The sequence below is a fragment of the Genypterus blacodes genome, unplaced genomic scaffold, assembly GCF_046128005.1.
Source record: "Genypterus blacodes isolate CSIRO-AG114 ecotype Tasmania unplaced genomic scaffold, CSIRO-AGI_Gbla_v1 ptg000156l_1, whole genome shotgun sequence".
NCBI lineage: Eukaryota > Metazoa > Chordata > Actinopteri > Ophidiiformes > Ophidiidae > Genypterus > Genypterus blacodes.
The window spans coordinates 8629635-8651451 of NW_027466957.1; the positions used below are offsets into that span (position 1 = coordinate 8629635).

The window sequence follows — 21817 nt, forward strand, 5'->3', positions numbered from 1 at the left end:
AACTGGACAGGCAGTTGGGAGTCGGAGACCTCAGGACAATCCAAAACTCCTTACTCGGGAATTAGCACCGAGACATGAAAATATATCATTCCTGCTCGAGTATTAAAGGAAAAAGAACATCCTGCTCTCCAGACATTCCCCTGCCATGGTTAGAAGGCCTTTTGCACACAAAAAAGCAATATCTTCTGCTCCAGTTCTGGGTTGTCTATGTGATTTGGCCAGTAGCTGAAATGAAAGTTTCAACTTTGGTTTATTATCCTCAGTGCAGTGACAGTACTAAATCACAGCTGAGCCATTATCATCCTAAAAAATCAGTTAATAACCTTTCTATGTACTCAGGTACAGAAACTACTGTGAGGAGGGACATTTCCTCTGGGATCAGGGAATGTATCTGGCTGGGTTTCCACAAGAACTGTTTAACAAGGATTAAAGTCTTGCAAAAAAAGCTCTGGGTTTCAAATCGGTACCGAGGGAAGAAAGTTCAATGTGTGTATCTTAGTTGTGTTAAGGTGCTCTGTAATTAGTTTGGTAGAGATGCTGTAGATACTCGCACAGCACCAACAGAAGATCATTTATCTTATATATTGATCTATACTGATCATGTGTCTTGTGTTTTATGCCTCCAAACGCTGAAAACGTATTTCCCCTATGTTCTTAATAAACCATTTGTCTTCCAACATCATCTAATACAGTTTAATGTCCGGAGGCAGCATGTTTAAGCAAATGTATTTACTGAAACAGGTGGTGTTTATCATATTAAATAAAAGAAATGAAAAAAAAGACAATAAATGACTCTGCAGGAAGCCTGAGCATTCAAACAAAAAATGAAGTCCCTTATCTGCCAGAAAACAGCATCCCTCTGTGATTGACACCCGTACCCATACATATCTCACGTTTAAAAAACGGTTTCATTAATCTGGTGAGACAATATATTAACTTTATCGGCACTACTGCTTATCTGGCAAATAGTGAGTAACAGAAATCAATCGTGTCGACAAATGAAAAGTAGGCACCATCCGGCTGCTTTTCTCTTTGATGAGACACAGCAGCGCTTTGACTGGAACAAACAAGCATAAAATATCAACTGATGTGAGAAATACTTCAAGCAGCTCCGAGGCAAACCTGTGTACTGTTGTTTTCTCGATTTCAGTGTAACAACATGCTTCAGATGACAGACTTAAACACACACCACCACCAGAAAGCGAGAACGTGAAGTACTTGCAATGACTACCATGAAAACTGGTGTGTGATAAAAAAAAAAAAAAAACATGCTGGCCAGAGATGAAGGGATATTCAAACCCTGAATGAGACAAACAGAAGCCTGGAGAAAAACAAATCAATTCCTTTAAACCCAAGCATCTTTAATGTTTTCAGAAGGTAATTTTAATCTCGATGCAAACGCAGGATAGAACCAAGGATTGAGCTGAAATTGGATAGGATTAGATGTAATCCTTCATATAAAGTCATGAAGATGTCATCAGCGACCGCAAATCTCAGTGTTCTATCTCAAACAGGAGGATGCCATCACAGGGAGGGTATGCGGCTTTTTCTACATCTTCATTTAAATAAATAGTTTTAAATCAGATTCAGACTGTTGTGTGCGTGAATTTGCCAAAAAATGTAGACTGCTGGGAATTGTAATTGACCTCACAGTACCGGTATAACCTTTTGATTATATGCCAAAAAGTTTAAAACATTCTGGCACAAGTTAATCTTTGGAAGTAAAATTCTAATTCCTGAATAAACATTATGTAACAACTCGCTGTGTATCCACATGCTGCACCTTTAAACAGTCTGTCATGACCTTTTTTCGTATTGCTACTGATGAAACGCGAAAAGATTAGGTTTTAGGAGATTAACGGCATGATAATAAAAAAAACAGGTGCATTTTCAGTTTGTTTTGTTTTTAATCCTCATAATCTGGATTTCCACTCTGACACATCACACACAGCTGCAGTGGGAGTTATTGTTAAAAACACAGAGGGCATGATGTGAGCATTTCAATTCAGGGTTTTCTATTCACAGCCAGTCTGCTTGTGACCTTCGTTATGTAAGCACCCAACTGATTTAGAGCTAAACCTCTTGATGATTAATTAAGTTTGCATCCTAATGACATTCAGCGTCCATACGAAACATTTTCCAAACCTCTCGTCTATAATTATAAGACCTCAAACATACTTGCCCAGCCAAAAATTAACAATCAGATTTAGTTTTTTGAGACTACTACAATATTCCTAGTACTAATATTTACACATTACATAGTTCTTAAATAATGTAAGGTCTGAATTTCCACTTTACACAGAAGTTATCCACAAAATTGCGCAACTCAGACTTTTGTCTTTTGTAATTTATCACGAGTTGCTCCAATAAGTGACCCAGATGTAAGCGAAACATGAAATGAAGCTTGGAGAAATGTCATTCTCCCTTGCAGAGCCCTCCATCATGCTGCAATTAACACACACTCTTCTTTTTTTTTCACACATTTGGCCAGACTCCAAGAAATTCTAAATCTTGGAGAATCTCATTAGCGTAAAAGGAGATTTTTGTTATTTGCGAATAGCTTTCAGTGGTCGAGGGCTTACTTGACTAGCAACAGGGCTTTTACGGAACTGTCAATCATCAGAGAGGATCCAGGTGCAGCCGGGACTACACACACACACACACACACACACACACACACACACGCACGCACAACTCTTCCACTCTGAGACTTCAATACACAATATATTATCAATTCAACTTAAATGCTGAACTCATCCTAAATGGAATATATGCACGGAAAACACACGGACAAGCTTTCATCAGAACAGTCCACCCACTGGCCATAGATCTTTTTTGGGAGGTAGGTTGGTTGCTTCCTAAAAAAAGACTACAATAAATGTGGAGTGCTACAAAGCAGACAACAGGCTGTTCATCATACCTTTGCACTAAATGTAAACCCGGGCCATGTTCTGGGTTTAGATATCAGCTCTGTCTCTTCAAAGGAACCGTGGAGCAGCTGGATTTCCAACGTGGCAAGAAGAATTCAGCTGGAGCACTGTGGGACACATTGCACATGAACGCCTCATTAAGCAAATGTATGGATCTATCACATATAATTGAAAACAACCAAATGAGCATATGCAGTGGTAAATCAAGGCCTAAACACTCAGCACAGGCCGCCCGGGGGTCAGCTTTTGGTCAGATATGATCAAATTTGATGAGCACAATGACCTACAAATATACTTTATATTGTTCCATATTATTGCTTCTGTCAGCTTGTGTGTTCAGCTTGTGTCATCTCTTCCCCTGGCTTTACCGTAGTGTGTCTGTGTGCTTTCCTTGCAATTATTTGTGTATGTTCGGAAGTAATTCAGCAAAAGACAAAGTATTCTATTAAAATATGGGTTTATTATTTTAATTAAAAGAGCCCAGCTGTCAGAGACATATTTAATGTAACTGGTAGTCAATAATATACTTTTAAATTAACTTATTTTTAGTATTATATTATTTCCTACCGTATCACTGGAAGCAGCAGGTAGGTTAAAGCTTGCCTTTGGGATCGAACATATAATGTTTATTATATTTATTACATAGTTAAGTCTTAGTGGCCCCCATCAACACTGTTTCCAGCACTAGAAGGCAGCTGCTCCTAATAAAAGCCTCCGAAGTTTATGGGTGGATGCTAAGGAAAGTAAAGTGGCTTGAAAAGACTCAGATATTCTCTCAGACCACCACAGATGTGATAAAAATGATTATTGGACTTACTTGCGACCTCAAAAGATGGCACACATTTGCTACCTTTCAGCAAAATGTGTTAGCGGGCAATATCTTTGCCAACATTGTTAGCCAAAACATATTCAAGGCGATCAACACCGTGTTCGGAGTAAGCCGCCATGTTGTTTTGGAGCTCTGCTGCCCCCTAGAGACGTAAAATAGCGTTGTCATGGTTGCAGGGGACGCAATTCATGTTCACTTTTATGAGCTAAAAAACAAGATAAATACAGCTGTGAAAGCTGATGGAATTCCATGATTCGGGACAAACCAAGAAAAATGACAACACTACAAAAATCCGGACAGGTTTAAACCCCAGATTTGGTGGCCTCATATCTCTAAATCATGCCTTCTCCACATTTTTTAATGCTGTCTGGGTTCAGCACAAGATTCATTTGTTTTGTCCACTCCAAGTGATTGCAACCGCACCCGTAATCAGGATGATTGTCTCACTATTACTACTACCACTGCTGAGGTGCCAGCGAGCAAGGAACTTGACCACAAACTGTGCCACCGGATCTCCTCAGTAAACAATAGATAAGACAGATCAGGATGAAGGTGTGACAGGTGAGCGTGGATCAGCATGTTACTTCAGGCACTGGACCTATCCCTCAGTGAATCATTGTGTCAACTATAATCAACACACAAGCTACAATACATTCGGTTTCCCTGAGGTTACCATGATTTAAATATTGTGTGTGTGGAACAGAGCTCAGAGACAAAGACAGTCAGTCATAGGTGTATGAAGCTGCAGCCAGCCAAGCCTCCACCTGGGATTTGCCTCACAACTGACAGTTGTGGAGGTCCATGGCAGTGACGGGGAAACAGCGCCCCCTGCTGTCATCACACGATACTGCAGAAAGGTCATGGCAGCAGCAATGAACCCTCACTCAGAGTCCATCACCCCTAAACAGCTTCTCCTAATTACCTTAGTGACACTGCTAAAGGGCAATTGGCCCTCAGCATGCAGCCTGAGAGGATTTTACATGGATGCTTTTACATCATACTGCTCCCTACACGTGGCTAAGCAGCTAGAGAATATGGATTTTAAAGATTTCAGGATCTATATTCACTGCTTTCTTTTGCAGTAGATGGATAGATAAGAGTACTTTATTAATCCCAATGGGAAATTGCATTATTACAGCAGCCATGTCAGGTCAGTTACAAAAACCAACAAACAAGGACCGTCACAGGCTTTGGACTTAAACACGCGTACATCCACCCTGTGTACGTTGTATCGTAATGATGTGTGATGTAAGGGTCACTAAGAGCAGCATGCTGTCAGAAAAAGATCCTATTCACAGAATGTACAGGCTGAAATAAAGTATTTTGTGATATTATAAGTGTGTCTTTTGTTTGCATCAGTGATGGATTTGTTGAACGTGTTTTTATTTTTAAGAAATACTAAACATTGAGTCCAGTTAAACGTATTTGCAAGAATCCCTGGATCATTGGTTTGATCTTATGTGGTGTACAGACATTCATTAGTGGAAATGCTGAGTTGAATTGGACTATGAGACAGGTGTGACTTATATTTTTAATGGTTTGCGTGACACAGTCATCAAACCATCACACAGACAAGATTTGAAATGTTTTATTTTAATAGAATTTAGGACAACCAAATATGTAAAATTAAAAAAAATCCAACAGCAAAAGTGACGTCATTCACTATTTTTTTTTCTTTAAAAAAATATCAGCTTTTCCCCTTGTTCACAAACCATTTGGGACAAACAGAAATTATGAGAAATCCGAGAAAGCTGGAAGGCCATGATATTTGCTGGCAAATATAAATATAGTGGTTTGAACAGGGTCTCAAATAGCTCACATGGAAAGAGTGTACATACAGTTTACATGATGGTAGGACACTCGGCACTGCCTGTATCAGTTTACATTAATGTAGAAAACCAAGTTCCTTATTCATGAATTATTAAATTTTTGACAAGTAAATATATACATTCAGCCAACTCAGCTTACAGTCTCAAGTGTGGCAGTCACGTCACCCCTTCCATTGTTCCATTGATTGTCTATTCAGGGGTGTAACTGTGAGAGTACGAGTAGTCTGTGTAGTATTCCTGTCCCCCTCCCCGACCCCCAGGGTAACCCCACGAGCAGGGGCCGCCTCCAGGTCCTTCCCCCCTGTCATGTCCCCTTCCTGGCCGTGGCCAAAGTCCTACTGGTGGGGCTCCTCTCCCCCGATAGCTCCCGAAAGAACCAGGACCCATTGCGCCCCGCAAAGCCCCGTGGTTTATCTGTCCAGGAATGACGCTTCCATAACCTGCACCGCCCATCGGATGCAATTTAGGTCTGATTACCAAGCCCCCCCTTGGGGCTGTTGTCGGAACTCCCACAGGAGGACCAAGTCTGTCAGCACAATTCATCTGAGTCCTGCACCCCTGACTACCAGGGGTGCCGTTTCCACGCGCCTCAGCCCACTCCCGCTCCCCTGGCTGGATGAGTCCGCTGGGGTCATGCGAGCCAGGCGGGGCCATCCCCTGGCTGCCAGGAGTCTCACAAGTTCTGGTCCCTACATTCCCCCATACATGCTCCCCACATCCACCAAGAGTCCTGTCTTCCTTTTGTGCAAGAATACCGCTGGCATTTTGGGAAATACCTGCCTTGTAACCCGGCTGGGCTGAGTCACTGTGGTCTGTGTAAGGGATGGGGAGGGGGGCGGAGAGCGGAGGGCCCTCTACAGTTGTACTTTGTAGAGGGTGGGCACTGCCAGCAGAGTACACCCCCGCCCCTCCTCCAGTGTCTGATCTGTATGCGTGACCCAGCATCATGAGGTGAGGCGGAGGGGGAGGTTTGACCTCCAAGGGGAGGGAGGATAGGTTTGCTAGAGGTCCTGTTGTGGCCAAAAGAGGGTGTGCTGCGACTACAGGGGAAGCGTTGGGAGGGGGGCGGTAGTCCTGTTCTAGAGTGCCACTGCAAGGCGAGGCGGGGTACGCTGGGGAGGCAGCGTAGCTCGAAGAGCCAGTGTAGGATGACCACGAGGCCGAAGGACACAGGAAGCTTTGATGGGGGTTGACAGCAAAGCCCCCTGGTGACATGCTCCCTATTTCACCAATCTGGTTGACGGCTTTGAACTGAGAGATGGCTGTTTTGAGTGCGCTGTAGTCGGATATATTTGGAGTCCTCCCAGGGGTGGTCTGATGGTCCGGGAGGGGTGGGCGAAATTCCTCCATGTCTGGCGGGGGAGGCTGCGGAGGCTTGTCCGTGTCGACATCCTGCTTCTGCTCTGAGGGCTCCGTCATGGCAGGTGGCTCGCTATCATCAGAGTCTAATGACATATCCTCCTCCTCCACACATTCATCATGCACTACTGGGTGAGAGGCAGAAGGCAAGGAGAGAGAAAGAGAGAGAGGGGGGGGGGGGGTGCAGAGATATTAACATGCCACAAACTGCATAAAACATTTTCACGGGATCAAAGGTGTAAATGGCTATTCTATCTATCTGGCATGTTAACTGTTGTTGGAGCAAAAGGCAATCCAGCAACATATCATGAACACTGCGTACAACCGATTACCCACCTGTGGAGGGAGGCGTAGGAAGCTCGTTCTGATTGATGGAGCCAATCAGGCTGTGGAAACCGCTCATAATGTCATCAATGCTTGCTATCACTATGCCATTTCTGGAATACTGGAGAAACATCTCAAATGGCCTCTCTGGAAAAGAACAAAGCAGTGTGCAAAGTTTAATGGAAAATGGTTAAATTGAAATGAATCACACATTGAGTTCAGTTGTTGAGTTTGAAATGAATGATGGGAGGTTTGGATGAAGAATACCTGTGAGGAAGATGAGGTGCCGCTGTTGGGTAGTCTGAGCTTGGAGTTTGATCAGACATTCCACGTCGGGGGCCTGTCGTGACTGAGTGTCGCACTCGTGATAAGGGAGGAACTCCACCAGGTGCTTCTTCTGGTAGGCCGTCAGAAGGGTCAGCAGGCCCATGGCGTTGCTGTTTAACCTGGGAGAAGATAGTGCTCATTAACCCGTGGCGTGCATATCTCCAGTCTAGTCTGGCTGACACTAAGGCTCAGATTAAGCCCAGCAAAGTGTTAACTATTATTGTGGCTCAGACACTGACCTGCCCAGCTCTTTAAGCTTTTTCTGAGACTTGCAGTGAACCTTCCACTGCCAGGGGTGTTCAGGGGTGCTCTGCTCCTCCAGGAACTTCAGCAGCCCCTGCAACCGGTCTGGATAAAGGAAACCACACAAACTCGGTTAAGAACTAATATTTCCAGTTAAACTGCACAGTCCACGATGACGAGCAAAACACACCTTGGGTAATGAGGTCGGGGTTGAGAACAAACTCGTCAGACACCATGAAGCCCCCGGACACAAACAGCTCGTTGTACGTGTGGTTCTTAACGTCGTCGAGAGAGTCGACCCCAGCGAAGCTCACTGAAGGCAACTTCTTCAAAGACACCAGGGCTGGGATCTGGACCGGGAGAAGATAGAAGCTTGAGTTCACTACACTAAATACACGAAATTAAAGTGATATATGTCAAGATTTCCACTCCCACTGAAAAGTCAGGTAGTGGTGAGCTGTGTGTGAGTGACAGGAGGGAAGGGAATCATGGGAGGTGGTCCAACCTTATGCACATGTGCAGCAATGTCCTCATTCTGGATGATGATGAGGAGCTTATCCAGACTGCTGCTGTTCTCTAGGAAGGTCTGCGGGTTGCACTCACTGTTGCCCAGACTGATCAAATATTCCTTAGGGAGAGACACAAGACAAGAGAGAGAGAATGTTAGGAACAAACATTTGGGAGCACATTTTTCTTTACACAGTCTATGAAACGCACACACACACATACAGTATATACATAAGTGGAAAACGGGCATTGAATGTGTGTTAATGTCTTATAGCAGACGGTTGCGCAGGCTCTCCAGAGCTAATAAAAACTGTCTCAGATTAGTCTTTCGTAGAAGGCGGTTATTTCCAGCGACGGCAGAACACAATTTAGAATGACATTGAGTGTAAAATTATGTTAAAGTAAGGCCAATAATAGATGTTCTTAGAAATATTACATCTAAATTTACACATGTTCTAGACCAAAGGGGGAGCCCAGTGTCGTACCTTGATTTGCTTGCAGACAGAACTCTCCTCCCCCTCGTCGTCGGAGTATATGTAGAACTTCACTGTGTTCTTGGTGACGTCCTTGAAGATCTCGACAAGGCTGCTAAATACTTCAGGCTTCAGCTGGCCAATGAGGCTGTTGGTCAGTAGGCTGGGCGCAGACGTGGGGCCCGGGTTTGCATTCGGGTTTTGCACAGAGGTAGAGTCTGGGGAGCCTGGAGTGACTTGAGAGGGAGAATAGACCTCTGTGACCGTGTCCGTCGAGTTGGCTTCTACTCTTGCCTTAGCAGAAACTTTCTCTTTGACGGTCAGAGAGAAAGCTTCGGCGGCGGCCGGCCGGTTTATGACTGTGAGAGGAGGAGGAGGAGGAAGCGCTCTTGGACTACTCGTACTCTTGGACTGCGAGGGTTCTACTTTGGTGCTGGAAGCTGGGGTGGGGGCAGGGGGCAGCTGTGTAAGATTAGACGTTGTCACTGGAGGAGTTGGGGAAGGGGGTTTGGGGGGAGCAGGTGGGGCTGGGATCAACTTGTCCATCTTCTCACTTAGTGCTTGAACGTGCCCATGGACTGGGACAGGGGAGACGTAGGGTGAGACAAAGTCTGAGAAACAGCTGTTGGACAGCCAGGAGTGGCGAAGGGGTAACCGTGGGGGCAGCTGAGAGGTATAGCAGATGTGGTGGCTGTGCATGATGTTTTTAATGTCAGACGTGAGGCTGTGTATTTCCTGGTTGAGTATGGTGTCCAGACTGATGGAGGGCCGGGAGGGAGAGTCCTCCACAATGGGCAACGTTGGTGCTGCTGCTGCGGTCTTTTTTACTTCTACGACTGGAGTGAAGCTGGGCTCCGGTAGGCTCTCTGCCACTGGCTCAGGCTGAGGCTGAGGTTGAGGCTCAGGCTGGGGCTCAACCTCAGGCTGATCTTTATCTGAGGGAAAGCAGAGAGGAGCTGTTCAGAAGCACCAAACCTCATTCAGTGTAAACAAACATAAAACCACTTTTTCACAAATGACTTAACAGGAAAACTAGATAAATGTTATGTGTAGTCGTACCTTCATTGGGTGGGACGGCCCAAGTCGGGTGGTCTGAAGTACGAGCTTGTCCTGCTGGTGATCCCGGGCTGACCGGACTACCAGGGCTACAGTCCATATCCTCCTTAAAAGAAAATTCATTGATAGTTCTAATTTGGTCTGGTGAATGAAAAACAACCCGATAATCACGCTCGCTCTGTGCTTCATCTCACCTGTGTGTAGTTTGCGTGTGACGACGCCTCTTCCTGTTTCCTCAGGTCTGGGTCAGGGGTGGCGGGCTCCCTCCTCTCCGAGCCTGCCGACTGCTCGCCGTGGTTTGACTGAACAGGCACTGAACCCTGAGCCACAGCTTTGTTTAGTGTCGCCAGCAAGATCTTGAGAAGTCTCTGGGTCTCATTGACCGCTGAGACGTGGGCGTTGCCCTGTGCCCTCAGGTCGGTGTCGTACAGACCCATGCTCTCCATCACCGCCGTCAGATTGTCATTCTGCCCACCTTCCTCTCCAGCCTCATCTGCCGGAGCTCCTAGCATGAAACGCACACAACTAATTAGAGCAGTACAACTTCCTCTATTGGAATACCTTTGTGGAAATGTTAGCATGTAACGGATTAGGAATGCAACTACTGCCCTTTACACTTTAAAACATAACAAATATTGAAAGTTGTAACATTTCTGAAATAAATAAACTTTGCAACTTCCAGGATTGACATCAAGTGCAGACATCAAGCATGAAACAGTGCAGCCCTCCTCACCTCGACTGGGTTCTCCGTTGCTCAGGGGATCTGTGCGTTGGTGTTTGTTCACACCTCCCCTGTCGCCTCCTTCAAATTTCCTTTTCAGATTGTTAGACTCCCAGGCCCCATCCTCCCCCACCTCCCCCCTTTCCTTCCCAGGATCCTTCACTAGGGCTTTTTTGTGGAGCTGGATCAGCTTAAGCAGCTGTTTCATCTTGTCTTTGTCGTACTCATTCTGGGACAGTCGCAACCTCTGGGCCGGCGGCTGGGAGTCTGTGTGGGACTTTTGAGGCACCTGGGCCCCGTTTGATTGGGCCACTCCTGACTTCCGCCGGCTGCTTTCTGCGGGAGGCTTCTCCTGGACCCTCTCGTGCGATGGCTTCTCTGGAGCTAGCCTTTCTGGGGGTCTCTCCGACCTGTCTGAGCTCCTGTCGGAACCGCCCCAGTCAGACACGGGGCTGTATTCAACTGTGGCTGGTGCTGGGGCTAGTGCTGGGGCTAGTGCTGGGGCTAGTGCTGGGGCTAGTGCTGGGGCTAGTGCTGGGACTGGGGCTTGTGCGGAGGCTGGGGCTGGGGCTGGGGCTGGGGCTGGGGCTGGGGCTTGTGCCGGGGCTGGGGCAGGTGTGGGTACAGGGATTCGTGTTCTTTCAATTATGTCCTTTGTCTTAGTCAAAGGTAAAACGTACGCCGTAGGGTTGTGGAAGTAGGAACGCAGCATTGCATCAATGTTGTATTTGGGTCTGGCTGGCGGATGCAAGTTACTCCGATCGTCCATGTTGTGTCTATAATCGGGCAGGATGAACGGCCGTACCGTGCCTGTATCCATACGCATTAGGTAATCTTGGGCCTGGCGTTCCACACCAGAGCTGAGGTCTTTGCCGGGGTTTTGCCGCAGCTTGAACAGGGCGTAGTGCAGAGCTGGGAGAAAGGGCTGCAGGGAGGCCAGGGCTGCCGGCTGGGGCTCTGCTGATAGCCGCTCTGGCTCATGCTGTCTGGATGCTAAAAGGTAAGACACAAATGTCAGTGGCTAATATCAAATACCAACGCAGGTGCTGCATTTCTTAAAGGTCCGAACAAAAACATAAAGTCGTAAATAACACTTACAAGACTTGGCAACCCCCCTTGATTCCTGAAAGATGAATAACGCCAGCAGGTTCTTCTCAACTCGACTCCACCGCTCTGGAAAACAAACAGCACAGTTTGAATGCCTGATCCATATCAAAAGGCAAGCAGTGTGTGTGAGGACTTTTTATGGAGGAAAAGAAAAATCGCTTCTGCACCTCTGGAGTCCAGCATCTGAGCCGAGGACAGCAGGAAAAGAAAGCCCCTGTCGGACAAGGACTTCACCAGCACCTGAACCAGGAGAGGAGACACATCGCAGTGAGAAACTCTGTCCAATGTTCATGTCGTACAGCTTCTTCTATCTGGCCTCGCTCAACTTCACATAAACGGTGCACAGATCATGTCATAGTGGTACGGAACGTTTTGGCAAATTGAAATTTCCTCTCTCTGAACGGTAAAAGATACCATTCCTGGTTTTAAATACAGTATTTGTTTCAAGTGCTGTTTTTGTCTCAGCTTTCAACTGGTGACAGTTAATCCCTCAGGAAGTGTTTATGCACAATTTACCCAGCCAGGTAAATCCAACACCCTGGAGCAGCTTCAGTCAGTTGGTTAAAAATAACAAAATATTTAAATAGGTGAAAGCTGGGGGGCGGATTCATGTTTCCTCAGGAGTTGTAAAGAGGTACTTGTCCGGTCGTATTCGGGCGGGAAGATCCCCTGGGGAAGAGTGACCGGAGGAGTCCATCTTTTTAGGAGTGGCGTGTACAGGGACCTCTTGCATTTGGCACAGTGGGGTCCTGGTAAATAACGAGGACAGGGTGACTCACCATTCTGTCCCTCTCCAGTTTGTTGAGCAGCGCTGCCAAGTTGCCGCTGGTTGGTTTGCCTTTTCCAGCCACCACCTCAAACAGGCTGCAGGACATCCCACACTTCATCACTAAGGGCAACGAAAGGCAATTTGGGAACAGGCAGCAGAAACTTTACGCTGGACTAAATTCGGAACGGTACAAACAGGGTTTTTGAAATGCAGCTGTGGTGCTTTTGGGATCAGAGCCATAACTCTGCTACAGGCCTCCGTTTGTCGGGACGCCGTTATCGACTGACCTTCTCGCGACGTGCTGTAGGTGTCCCAAGAGAAGAGAACCCCAGGAATCTTCCTTTTCACCTGTTCTAGCTGCATGCCTTGATTCATCTCCAGCTTCTCAGGCCTGCAGGGAGGACATAAGATGATCGATGATGGAGCAAATAACACCACCAACACTTGCTTTCTGTTTTTTTGATATTAAGGTTCAGCAGATAGAAGCCCTTTGTGGCTGACGTATAATTGGGGGCGTGCGGGATCACTCACAGTTTGAAAGGCAGGTATGGACGCGTGGCGGATCGTAAACAAACGGCAAATAAGTCCTGGCCCTTGTTGACCAGTGGACCACTCCACACAGTGTAGCAGCTCTTTCCTGCAATGATATCAGCACAACAGTTCAAAGGTCAAACAAAAACAGCCACTCAAAACATTACAACAGACAGGCTTCTGGTTGAACGGCTCTTTTTATCGCGTAATTTCAAATGTCAAAGATCCAGCGCTGCTCGTTTTGCTTTGCACAGTCGAGTGTGCAGCCAATTCAATCCATTCATTTATAACTGACAACAAGCACTCGACGACCAAATTGTCATCGTTTAGCTATCGCAGTAGTTAGTTACACACAGAGCGTTTAGGCAGTGTGTTCAGGTCCCAGAGGGAACGGCCCTCATTTGCATTCCAGATTACAGAGACGTGACACAAATGCAAGAAAGCAAATGTAGACTCGCTTCTTTCATTACATATCAGCGATGTTATGATAAGAGAAAAAAAAAGACGATTTACCTTTACTTCCTTCTGCAGAAATAGTGTTAAACCTGTTGATGAACAGAGAAAGCATCTATTTGAGAATCAGACGCCGACACAGCAGATATTTCGAGTGGATATACATGTCTGGAAACTTTAACCACTCCCTGACTTAAGAGTAAGCATACCTGTGTGCAGTCATAGGCGCTGCTGCAGCCTCTTTGCCTTTGTACTGAAATGAAACCACAGCATATGGACACAGGTGTCTAGGTCGAGTCTTGATCTCGTTGAATGCAAACTCAAAAAAATATTGCTGAAAGACATCAAAGACATATTCAGATACAGAAATGTATTGTTAACACGTTTTGAAAACATATAGTGCGGTCGGGACAAAGCACGCAATCACAGACACGGCGCTGAACGAGGAGAAGCTGGCGTTCACCTGTGTGAGCTCAAAGGCCCTGTATGACAGCAGAGACGTGACCCGATTGGCACTTTTGGACGAGTGACAGTCAAACTTGGGTGTAGGTTCCATAGCGTTCTTAGGCATGTTCTCGTGGATGTGCTTTATTCGGCCCTGAGGAAGAACACATGCTGGTTGGCTACAATGTCCATACGAAACGAACAATAAACAGGATAACATGAAGAAGAGTGTTTCCCTTACCCTCATGACTTTAAATACAATCAGGTCTCCAAACGAACCTACTTCAAATGGATTAATTTGTAACAAATCGGAGTATTTGGAGAGATAAACACCTGAAACGACAAAGCAACTGAATTAGAGGGAAAGTATCATAAGCATTCCATCTGAAGGTGTTTGGCTTTGAGCCACACTCACATATATCATCCATTCTCAGCTGTTGAATAGACATCACCGGTTGTAACTTTATCGGGTCATAATGACACAACACTTGCCAGAGGACACGCATAGTAGTCTTACTAAGAAGTGGCTCCTGCTAACTCCTAGAGTAAAGTAATCTATCGTCCTCAACTACTCACATGAAAGGAAAACATGAAACTCACATGAAAGGAAAACATGATCTGCATGCAAAGTATCAGAATAAAGTCTCTTCAACAACGCAAAATCTTTAAAAAGGTCAACACCCGCATGCCACATCGCACCAACTTACCCACAGATGGATTTCCCAGTGTAGTTATTCTAGAGTGGCCTACAGACAGACCCTTCTCACAGATCCACTGAAGCTAGGTACACAAAAGGAACATTGAAAGCTTAGAATCATATCAACACGTCTGTGATTTGTCATCGTCATGTCAGTGAGACTTCGCAGACAGGCCAACCTTGGATTTGTCTGGATAAAGGAAGCAGTAGGATTCAGCCAGCTCTTGTTCAGTCCGCCCCTCTTGCTTCATTTCTCGCCTCTTCTCTATAAACTGGGACAGGGGAGGGTAGAGAGAGAGCAGATATAGCAGCCTGGACATCACACAACATGCCAACTGTCAAGGCATTTTTCACACACGCATTTTTGAAACACAGGAAGACAAATTGGTACCTCCTTCTCCAGCAGCTCGTTGTGAATGAGCCTGGCCTTGCAGTAGGTGAAGGTGCCACGCGACGACGAGTCCAAGCAAAACGAGGAGACGATCTTCACAAGATCCTCAAACTCCCGGCTGTCAGGGGGCAGAAACTGGTACAACCCTGCACACACACAAGAGGTGAGTCAGTGAATTAGCTTGGGCATGAAGCAGAGGGAGTTTGTACCTGTGTGCAGAAGAGGGGAGGTGCAGAAAGTAGCAAAACACATAACAGATTTTAGATCTGACAGAAGATGGCTGCATCTTCAAACTGTTGGAACATACAACAGTGAAACAAAATGAAAACCTGGATGGCATCTTCAGCTCAGATGCTTTCCTTTCTTTAGTTCCACAACCCAGTGGATGATTTGAAGTTTGTGCATTCCCCAGACTGACTCATGTGTATTCCTGTAGGCTTATACAGCACAGCAGAGGAAGGAGCAGCAAAGGGACCCAGCAGCTAACTGTTATCAAACTGCTTCTGCTATCAGACATCTTACTAAAACATGCTTTAGGAAAGGAATGTTCCTAGGGATTTGGAAAACACATCAGGAACCACAAATCCCTGACATCAACAAACCCTCACGCAGCAGTCAGTGGGTGACTCGTAAGTTTGGTATATCCATTCAACACACACATGCAAATACATGAAACCATGGCTACAGTCCACCTGCAGCAGACTGTGGGCCAACAGCTAGTGTGGTGTGATGTCTGGACACTACAGTGGTGCAGACATCTGGTTTGTCTCACAGCTGTTAGCTTTGATCAAAGGCATGGCAGGCGTTTATGTGAACACTTCCACATCACTTCCACAACATGCTGGTGCAAAGGGTTATCAACAGGGCTGATCTGAGGGAAGATAATGATATCCTGGCTCCGTTTGCATTTAAACAAATGATAGTGGACCAAGTGAATCGTTGTAAACACCTCTGCCTCAGTGACATGGTGGAGCCGATGGATAATGTTGACGTGTAAACACAAATAATGTAGAGGTTGCTTCAGGCATGTGTGTGTACCTGGCTGACTGACTGTGTGTGCATGTGGTAAGGGGCTGCAGTGGGATTCAGTGTGAGTTGTGATGTTCTCAGTCATATCAGTGTGGACACAGAGGTATTCCTGCCCTTTGCTGGGGGGCAACAGGATGAGCACATGTTGTCAGGTGAGCTGCTGATACTTTCACTCACAGCTTGACAACTAGTGTCAGCGGCCGTGGTGTCATGAAGAAATGCGCAGGAACCAAACAAGGTGGGCTTTCACTGTCCAGCCAGCAAAGTGCCGCTTTCAGTCGCCTTCACTGTGCCCAAGCTGCCTGCTGGTATTTAGGATACCTGAGGTGACAGCCAAAGCTCTGCCTGCTAAACCCGCTACAAGATAAACCCACGTACGCCACCGTGACTCAACAGCGCCTAACAAATGTCCAAATCACACTGATAAAAGTCGTTAAACTAGCAAGGCCAGTTAGCTCGCAGGCTAGCAACATGCTGCAACAGAATCATGAAAGAACAGAGTCTGTTGAAAATAGCTGCCAAAGGGCACCACCTTTTCGTTCTCTAATCTTCCTCGGAATTTGAAAATTTCTCCGTGGCAGCTCCTCGCTTGGTCTCTGGCCTGGCAATGGAGAAGTGCTGAAGCTCCGGGCGTCCGGCTGCACACTCCTCCGCCGCTCAGGGGCTTCTTGTTCAGGCATTGCACTGTCTCCACATCCAGCCTGATCGCCATTTTGGTTGGCTGTGGCCGAGGTGGCGGCTGAATTCTTCTGAGGTTCGCCTCCCTCCGGCAGCTGTTCGCCCTTCTTGGTACATTCTGTGTCCCTTTTCCCCACCGCGTTGGGGTTCAGCGCCATTTTCGTGCACCTTGCACCTGATGCGGGCAGTGTAGCTCTCACGATTACGACGCCGCTTCACACACACTCTATCCTCCTCACCCAGCCTCCGCCATTGTGAAAATGACGTACACGTTCTTCTCCACCACTGCAAAACGCTGCCGTCACTATGTTTACAGTGGAGAAAATCCGCGCCACCCAGCGGCCACTACATGTACTGCACACTGGTGTCTTTATACAGAAAAGCAAAAGTGAATTAATTAATTGGTGTATAGAGTGTAAATTACAGCCAAATATGTTAAGTCAAGTGTTAAAATATAGGCAAGATGTCTTCTCGCCATGGCAACCATTTGTTTGTAATAACATATTCTTCATTTCAATTAATTCACATGTATTCTCCTACATCTCATGTTACCAGGCGTCTTCTTGTTTAAAACAAAAGTAGATTTAAACCTTGCCATTGATTCAGGCCAAATAATGGAACCGTTTCATCCCCAAAACACATTGCCAATGTAACGCTTTGTTTTACCACTAGAAGGTGCACAAAGCGGCAGATGTGATATAAAAATAATAATAATAATAATAATAATAATAATAATCGTCAATGCACACATGATACCACGGGATATCTTTTCGTCGCTTCCGCCTCACTAAAACCAATCAATGGGGGGTTCATTGATGGCCCAATGAGCTGACAGCATACTGCTCAGTCACTTGCACAATAAACTTGGGGGAACGGTTGATACTTCTTGTTTTGGCAGTTTCCTGAGACGTCTTGTGAGGACATTATAGAGACATAAACAGTCATATGAAAAGAAAGACACTGTCGTTTATTTATTTGATATCAATATTGCCAAAAATACAAGATATTATTTTGTTTTGTTACAGAACAGATGCCGTCCATAGATATAGTTCATACAAGCAGCGGCAACTTACTATAATGTTGTGTGTTCAATGTTAAATTGTGTAGATGTTGAATTTGAGTAGGGGTTGTAGCGTTTGTGGGGCCAGATTATTTTCTACTTCCGCTCTGATTTTGTTGTCTGTTTCCACGGTAACAGTCGCTACCCACGCTTTGGAGACTTGCCTGCCGCGTGTCCAGCCCATAACAACAAACTTGTAAATGGACAAGTAGCTCATGGGAAGTCTGGATATAAATTCGAAGCATCTTGTCAATCTGCTGTGAGAGTTTGCTCCAGTTTAACATAATGTTGATAATGTTTGTCATACTTGGAAAAATAAATAATGATTTCCAAAACCAGCAATGAAGCACACAGATATCTTATAGTGATTATCTTTGCCCCTCTGTTCACTGTTGGTTAAATATACTGCCCCTGCTGTAGACATCATACTCCTTGTAGCGCAGATAATCTTTGAGCCTGGGAGGAAGAGGAAGGAAGTTGATGAACATGGGGGCTCTCATGCGCAGGCGACTGAGGTGCTCCCTTATCCTCAACCGACACAGGTGCTTCAGGCAGCGCACATTTCCTGAAAGTCAGTCAGTCAGTGAAGACACATCATGAACGCACACACACTCACACACACAGGTGGACATTGTATAGCTAGAGATGAAGGCAGAGATGTCTTACTTTGAATATTACTGATCTCTGACCATTGTTTCTGCTCCGTCAAGCTGTCTGTGAGTTTGGTGCAGAGGGACACATGATCGGTATAGTCAAGCATGATGCGCACCACCTGGCCAGATATGTGCTGAAGCCAGGACACAGTAATCACCTCGCAGAACTACAAGGGAATGGGGAGACAAGAGATTATGTGTGTGTGCGTGTGTGTGTGAGAGAGAGAGAGAGAGAGAGAGAGAGAGAGAGAGAGGGAGAGGGAGAGGGAGAGGGGGGATTAACAGCACTCAGAGAAACCATAAAGCATTCTGCAACAAACGTTTCCCCGCTGATTCCCCTGCATTCCTCCCTTTAAAACATGACATGCGTCTTTTCCCCATGACAAGCTTTGTCTTACCAGCATGTCTTTGATAACTGAGGTCGTCCAAGGGCCGTAGTCATGGCAACTGTCACCATAGGGACAGTCAAAGCAACGCCTAACATCATAGCCATGGTTAAGAATCATTCTCAGCATGACCTCGTCTTTCAAGGCATGCTGCAATGCTGAGGGAAAGTGAGTGGTGTTGATGCGGGAGTAATAGTTGACATTTGCTCCAAACTTGAGCAAAGTGTTGATAAGTTCATAGTTGCCTTGCCTAAGAGCTGTCTGCAAACAGCTGATAGGATCTTGATTCACCATTGCACCAGCCTCCAACAGCAATCGGGTGCACTGCATATCATTGTTGGAAACTGCAAAAAACAGGGCAGACCTGCGCTCATCATCATAGCCGCGACGCACCCTCGGGTGCAGCATGAAGTTGGGATCATAGCCTGCTTTCAGTAGCAATTCCAGACAATGAGCATGTCCCCCCGCAGCTGCAGAATGGAGAGGACTCATCCCGCTTTCCTTTACAGCAGCCATATTAGTCGGTGGGATCAGGCGCTCCAATGCCCTGTCAAAGATGAGCCCTTTAAGAACATGTTAGTGATTCAAACTATGTATCTTAAAACTAAGAGAGATAAATATTGTAGTAAAGATGTTCCTCACAGTATGTGTCCATGGTATGCCACACGGTGAATGGGCAGGTGTCCGCTGTACAGAGGCAGGTTAGGATCTGCTCCATGGTCCAGAAGTAATGAGATTATGTCAGGGTTTCCTGATGCTGCAGCATCAAACAAGACGGTGCCAGACTCCTCAGATCCACTCCACACATGTGCTCCTACAACATATTACAGACACTATTGTCACACATAAGATTCACTAAGAGTAGAATCTGACGCCCGGTCTCATATACCTTTCTTTAACAGGATTTCCACCACATTCAAGTGTCCATTTTGTGCAGCCAAAGCCAGAGGAGTTTTCTCCTTGATGTCACCAGCATTGGGGTTGGCTCCAGACTCGAGCAGCAGATGGACGAAGTTCTCCAAGCCTAAAAAGGCAGACTCATGCAGAGCTGTCCGGTTTAGTGGTCCTGTTTGGTCTACTCTGGCATTGTAGCGAAGCAGAAGTGTTACCATGTCGTACTGGTCATTTAGAATAGCTACCAAATAGTGAGAGGGAGACAGAAGAAAATGAGTAATATTGAGGGTAAAATCAGATTTTTCATCCAATGCGCTACACGTGAGTCTCAGATACCTGCTTCTAATGGAGAATCCTGCTCATCGTTCTGGAGGTCTGGGTTACTACCGTTCTGTAACAGGAATGTAACGTTCTCTCTGAGTCCATGAACCACAGCTAAAAAAAGGGGTGACTCACCCCGTAGTGTGCGACACTGGTCTGCACCCAGGGGTGACGCTAGAACCCAAACAGCAAAGAATGAGTAAATATATATCAGAATAGAAAAGACATGTCTGTGATCAATGGTTACACATTTCTGTCGTACTTTCAATAACAGAAACTACCTGAGAAGATGATCTCTAGTACCCTTTTCTTTCCCTGCACTGCAGCCTCATGCAGAGGGATCCATCCTCGCTCATCCACTCTGGTCAGAATCTCTGGGTGCACTGACAGTCTGTTCAGTGCATCTTCATCACCTACAAATGAAGACAGAGGGGTATCATTATGGGGCTGCGGGCAAAATTAATGGTGCAACGCATCAAATAAACTTACCATCTTTGATTGCTTTGAAAATCTCATCAGGATCCTCGCTGTGTTTGAGATCACTATTGAAACACAATGGTTTGCATGTTAAACTCATTGGTACACAGGGGAAGGGGGGGATTTTATTACTGGGTGATTAGAGAGTAACCTGGGATTCAATCCTTTGAGTTTTCTATATTGAATCAGACTCTGTTCGATAATATATTGTGTTGCCTCATCTTCATCCAAGTCATCCTCTGAGTCGTAAAACTCATTTTCTGTTTCTGTGGTCATCTGTTAGTCCAAAGTCACAAGTCTTTGCACTGGAGACACACAACAATATAGAAAACATGAAAGTTAAACCTGTTAACCTGGTACCTGAATGGTAACAAGCCGCATGCAGCCTGGTGTAATTGCAGAGGAGCTTTCTAATACAACCAAGCAGTGAATAGATGAATTTACTTTTGCTCTTTTCTATTGAGTTTGATGTTCAAATTACTTTGGTGTCACTGAAATCCATTCAAAATAGTCATCCACATGGTTCCAATGAGAATGAGAATTTACCGCATATACAGTTAAGTATTCCTCTCATCTTGGCAAAAAACACACAGCACTTTATAGTCAAAAGATCTTCCTAACAATGGCATTGTTGCTAAATCATGAATGTAATGGCAGCACAAACGGGAAAATGGGCAATAACAACAGCTACAACAAGTCACATGCACATGGCACATGCTTTTACATGTACTTTCCAAAGCCTCTGCTTTCAAAGTTAAATAAGTTTCCTATTCTGCAGAGGCATCATTAAAACGTAACACTGAGTCACACCCTGATGAGTCTTTTTTCTATATGTAACAATGCAAAAACAACATGCTTTTATTCATTACTGTTTACCGTGTTTACCGTCAAATGGCCTTGGTCTCCCGGTGGATTTCACTACTGCACTTGGACCCCTCAGTTTCCAAATCTATTTATATCTGCCAGCTACAAATATCAGGTGACGGGACCACTGACCTACTTTAACAGCGTCGACCTTTGAGCATGTACAGCATGTGCATTCACCCATAATGTAGCCATGTAAATATAGAGTACTGCAGTACTTCATAGTTTTATCTCACAATATATTTACAAATTATGTGCCGCTTTATACAATACCAAGGGGATCCAAAACATTTGCTGATTTTCCTGTAAAAAAATTTCTGAAATGATGGAGTTTTGTGATAAATGTGTTGTAAATGTGATCGATGTGTTTATTCAATTCACCGGGTGTTAGATTAGATATATCTAAATTAGGTTTATGGTAGCTTAAAAATTTTACGACTGTACAAATGTTATAACTGGGGTATG

At 45.5% G+C, this 21817-nt stretch overlaps 2 protein-coding genes across 3 annotated transcripts; both read right to left on the bottom strand.

Annotated features, from left to right (window-relative positions):
- Positions 1 to 5332: 5332 nt before the first annotated feature.
- Positions 5333 to 16971, bottom strand: tasorb (transcription activation suppressor b). Of its 2 annotated transcripts, none has more exons than XM_076166526.1 (23): positions 16552 to 16971; positions 14991 to 15136; positions 14779 to 14871; positions 14610 to 14682; positions 14144 to 14235; positions 13922 to 14056; positions 13668 to 13792; positions 13519 to 13550; positions 13006 to 13111; positions 12762 to 12865; positions 12485 to 12594; positions 11873 to 11945; positions 11697 to 11771; positions 10611 to 11591; positions 10072 to 10382; positions 9881 to 9983; positions 8834 to 9756; positions 8347 to 8469; positions 8032 to 8191; positions 7838 to 7946; positions 7539 to 7717; positions 7284 to 7418; positions 5333 to 7072 (listed from the first exon to the last, which is right to left on the bottom strand). In XM_076166526.1, the coding sequence occupies exons 1-23, from the start codon at positions 16853 to 16855 to the stop codon at positions 5778 to 5780; spliced, it is 5787 nt and encodes a 1928-aa protein (XP_076022641.1). In that variant the 5' UTR covers positions 16856 to 16971; the 3' UTR covers positions 5333 to 5777. The 2 variants fall into 2 exon arrangements, with proteins under 2 accessions (XP_076022641.1, XP_076022640.1); XM_076166525.1 differs by having other exon boundaries at positions 5333 to 7075.
- Positions 16972 to 18143: 1172 nt separating this feature from the next.
- asb14b (ankyrin repeat and SOCS box containing 14b) lies at positions 18144 to 20963 on the bottom strand. Its single transcript, XM_076166950.1, has 9 exons — positions 20640 to 20963; positions 20501 to 20553; positions 20293 to 20424; positions 20027 to 20185; positions 19686 to 19931; positions 19439 to 19610; positions 18809 to 19343; positions 18424 to 18577; positions 18144 to 18322 (listed from the first exon to the last, which is right to left on the bottom strand). Exons 1-9 carry the CDS (start codon positions 20762 to 20764, stop codon positions 18144 to 18146), a joined length of 1755 nt encoding a protein of 584 aa, XP_076023065.1. The 5' UTR covers positions 20765 to 20963.
- Positions 20964 to 21817: the final 854 nt, after the last annotated feature.

What these genes read in the sequence shown, in the direction of transcription:
- tasorb (XM_076166525.1), bottom strand. Translation starts at nt 16,855, where the DNA reads ATGGCGCTGAACCCCAACGCGGTGGGGAAAAGGGACACAGAATGTACC. An exon ending in TTGTATTTAAAGTCATGAGG is followed by an intron (nt 14,057 to 14,143) that starts GTAAGGGAAACA and finishes GTTCTTCCTCAG; the next exon opens with GGCCGAATAAAGCACATCCA. An exon ending in TTGCTGCACATGTGCATAAG is followed by an intron (nt 8,192 to 8,346) that starts GTTGGACCACCT and finishes CTCCCGGTCCAG; the next exon opens with ATCCCAGCCCTGGTGTCTTT.
- asb14b (XM_076166950.1), bottom strand. Translation starts at nt 20,764, where the DNA reads ATGACCACAGAAACAGAAAATGAGTTTTACGACTCAGAGGATGACTTG. An exon ending in TTTCAAAGCAATCAAAGATG is followed by an intron (nt 20,425 to 20,500) that starts GTAAGTTTATTT and finishes CTTCATTTGTAG; the next exon opens with GTGATGAAGATGCACTGAAC. An exon ending in GGAAATCCTGTTAAAGAAAG is followed by an intron (nt 19,611 to 19,685) that starts GTATATGAGACC and finishes AATATGTTGTAG; the next exon opens with GAGCACATGTGTGGAGTGGA.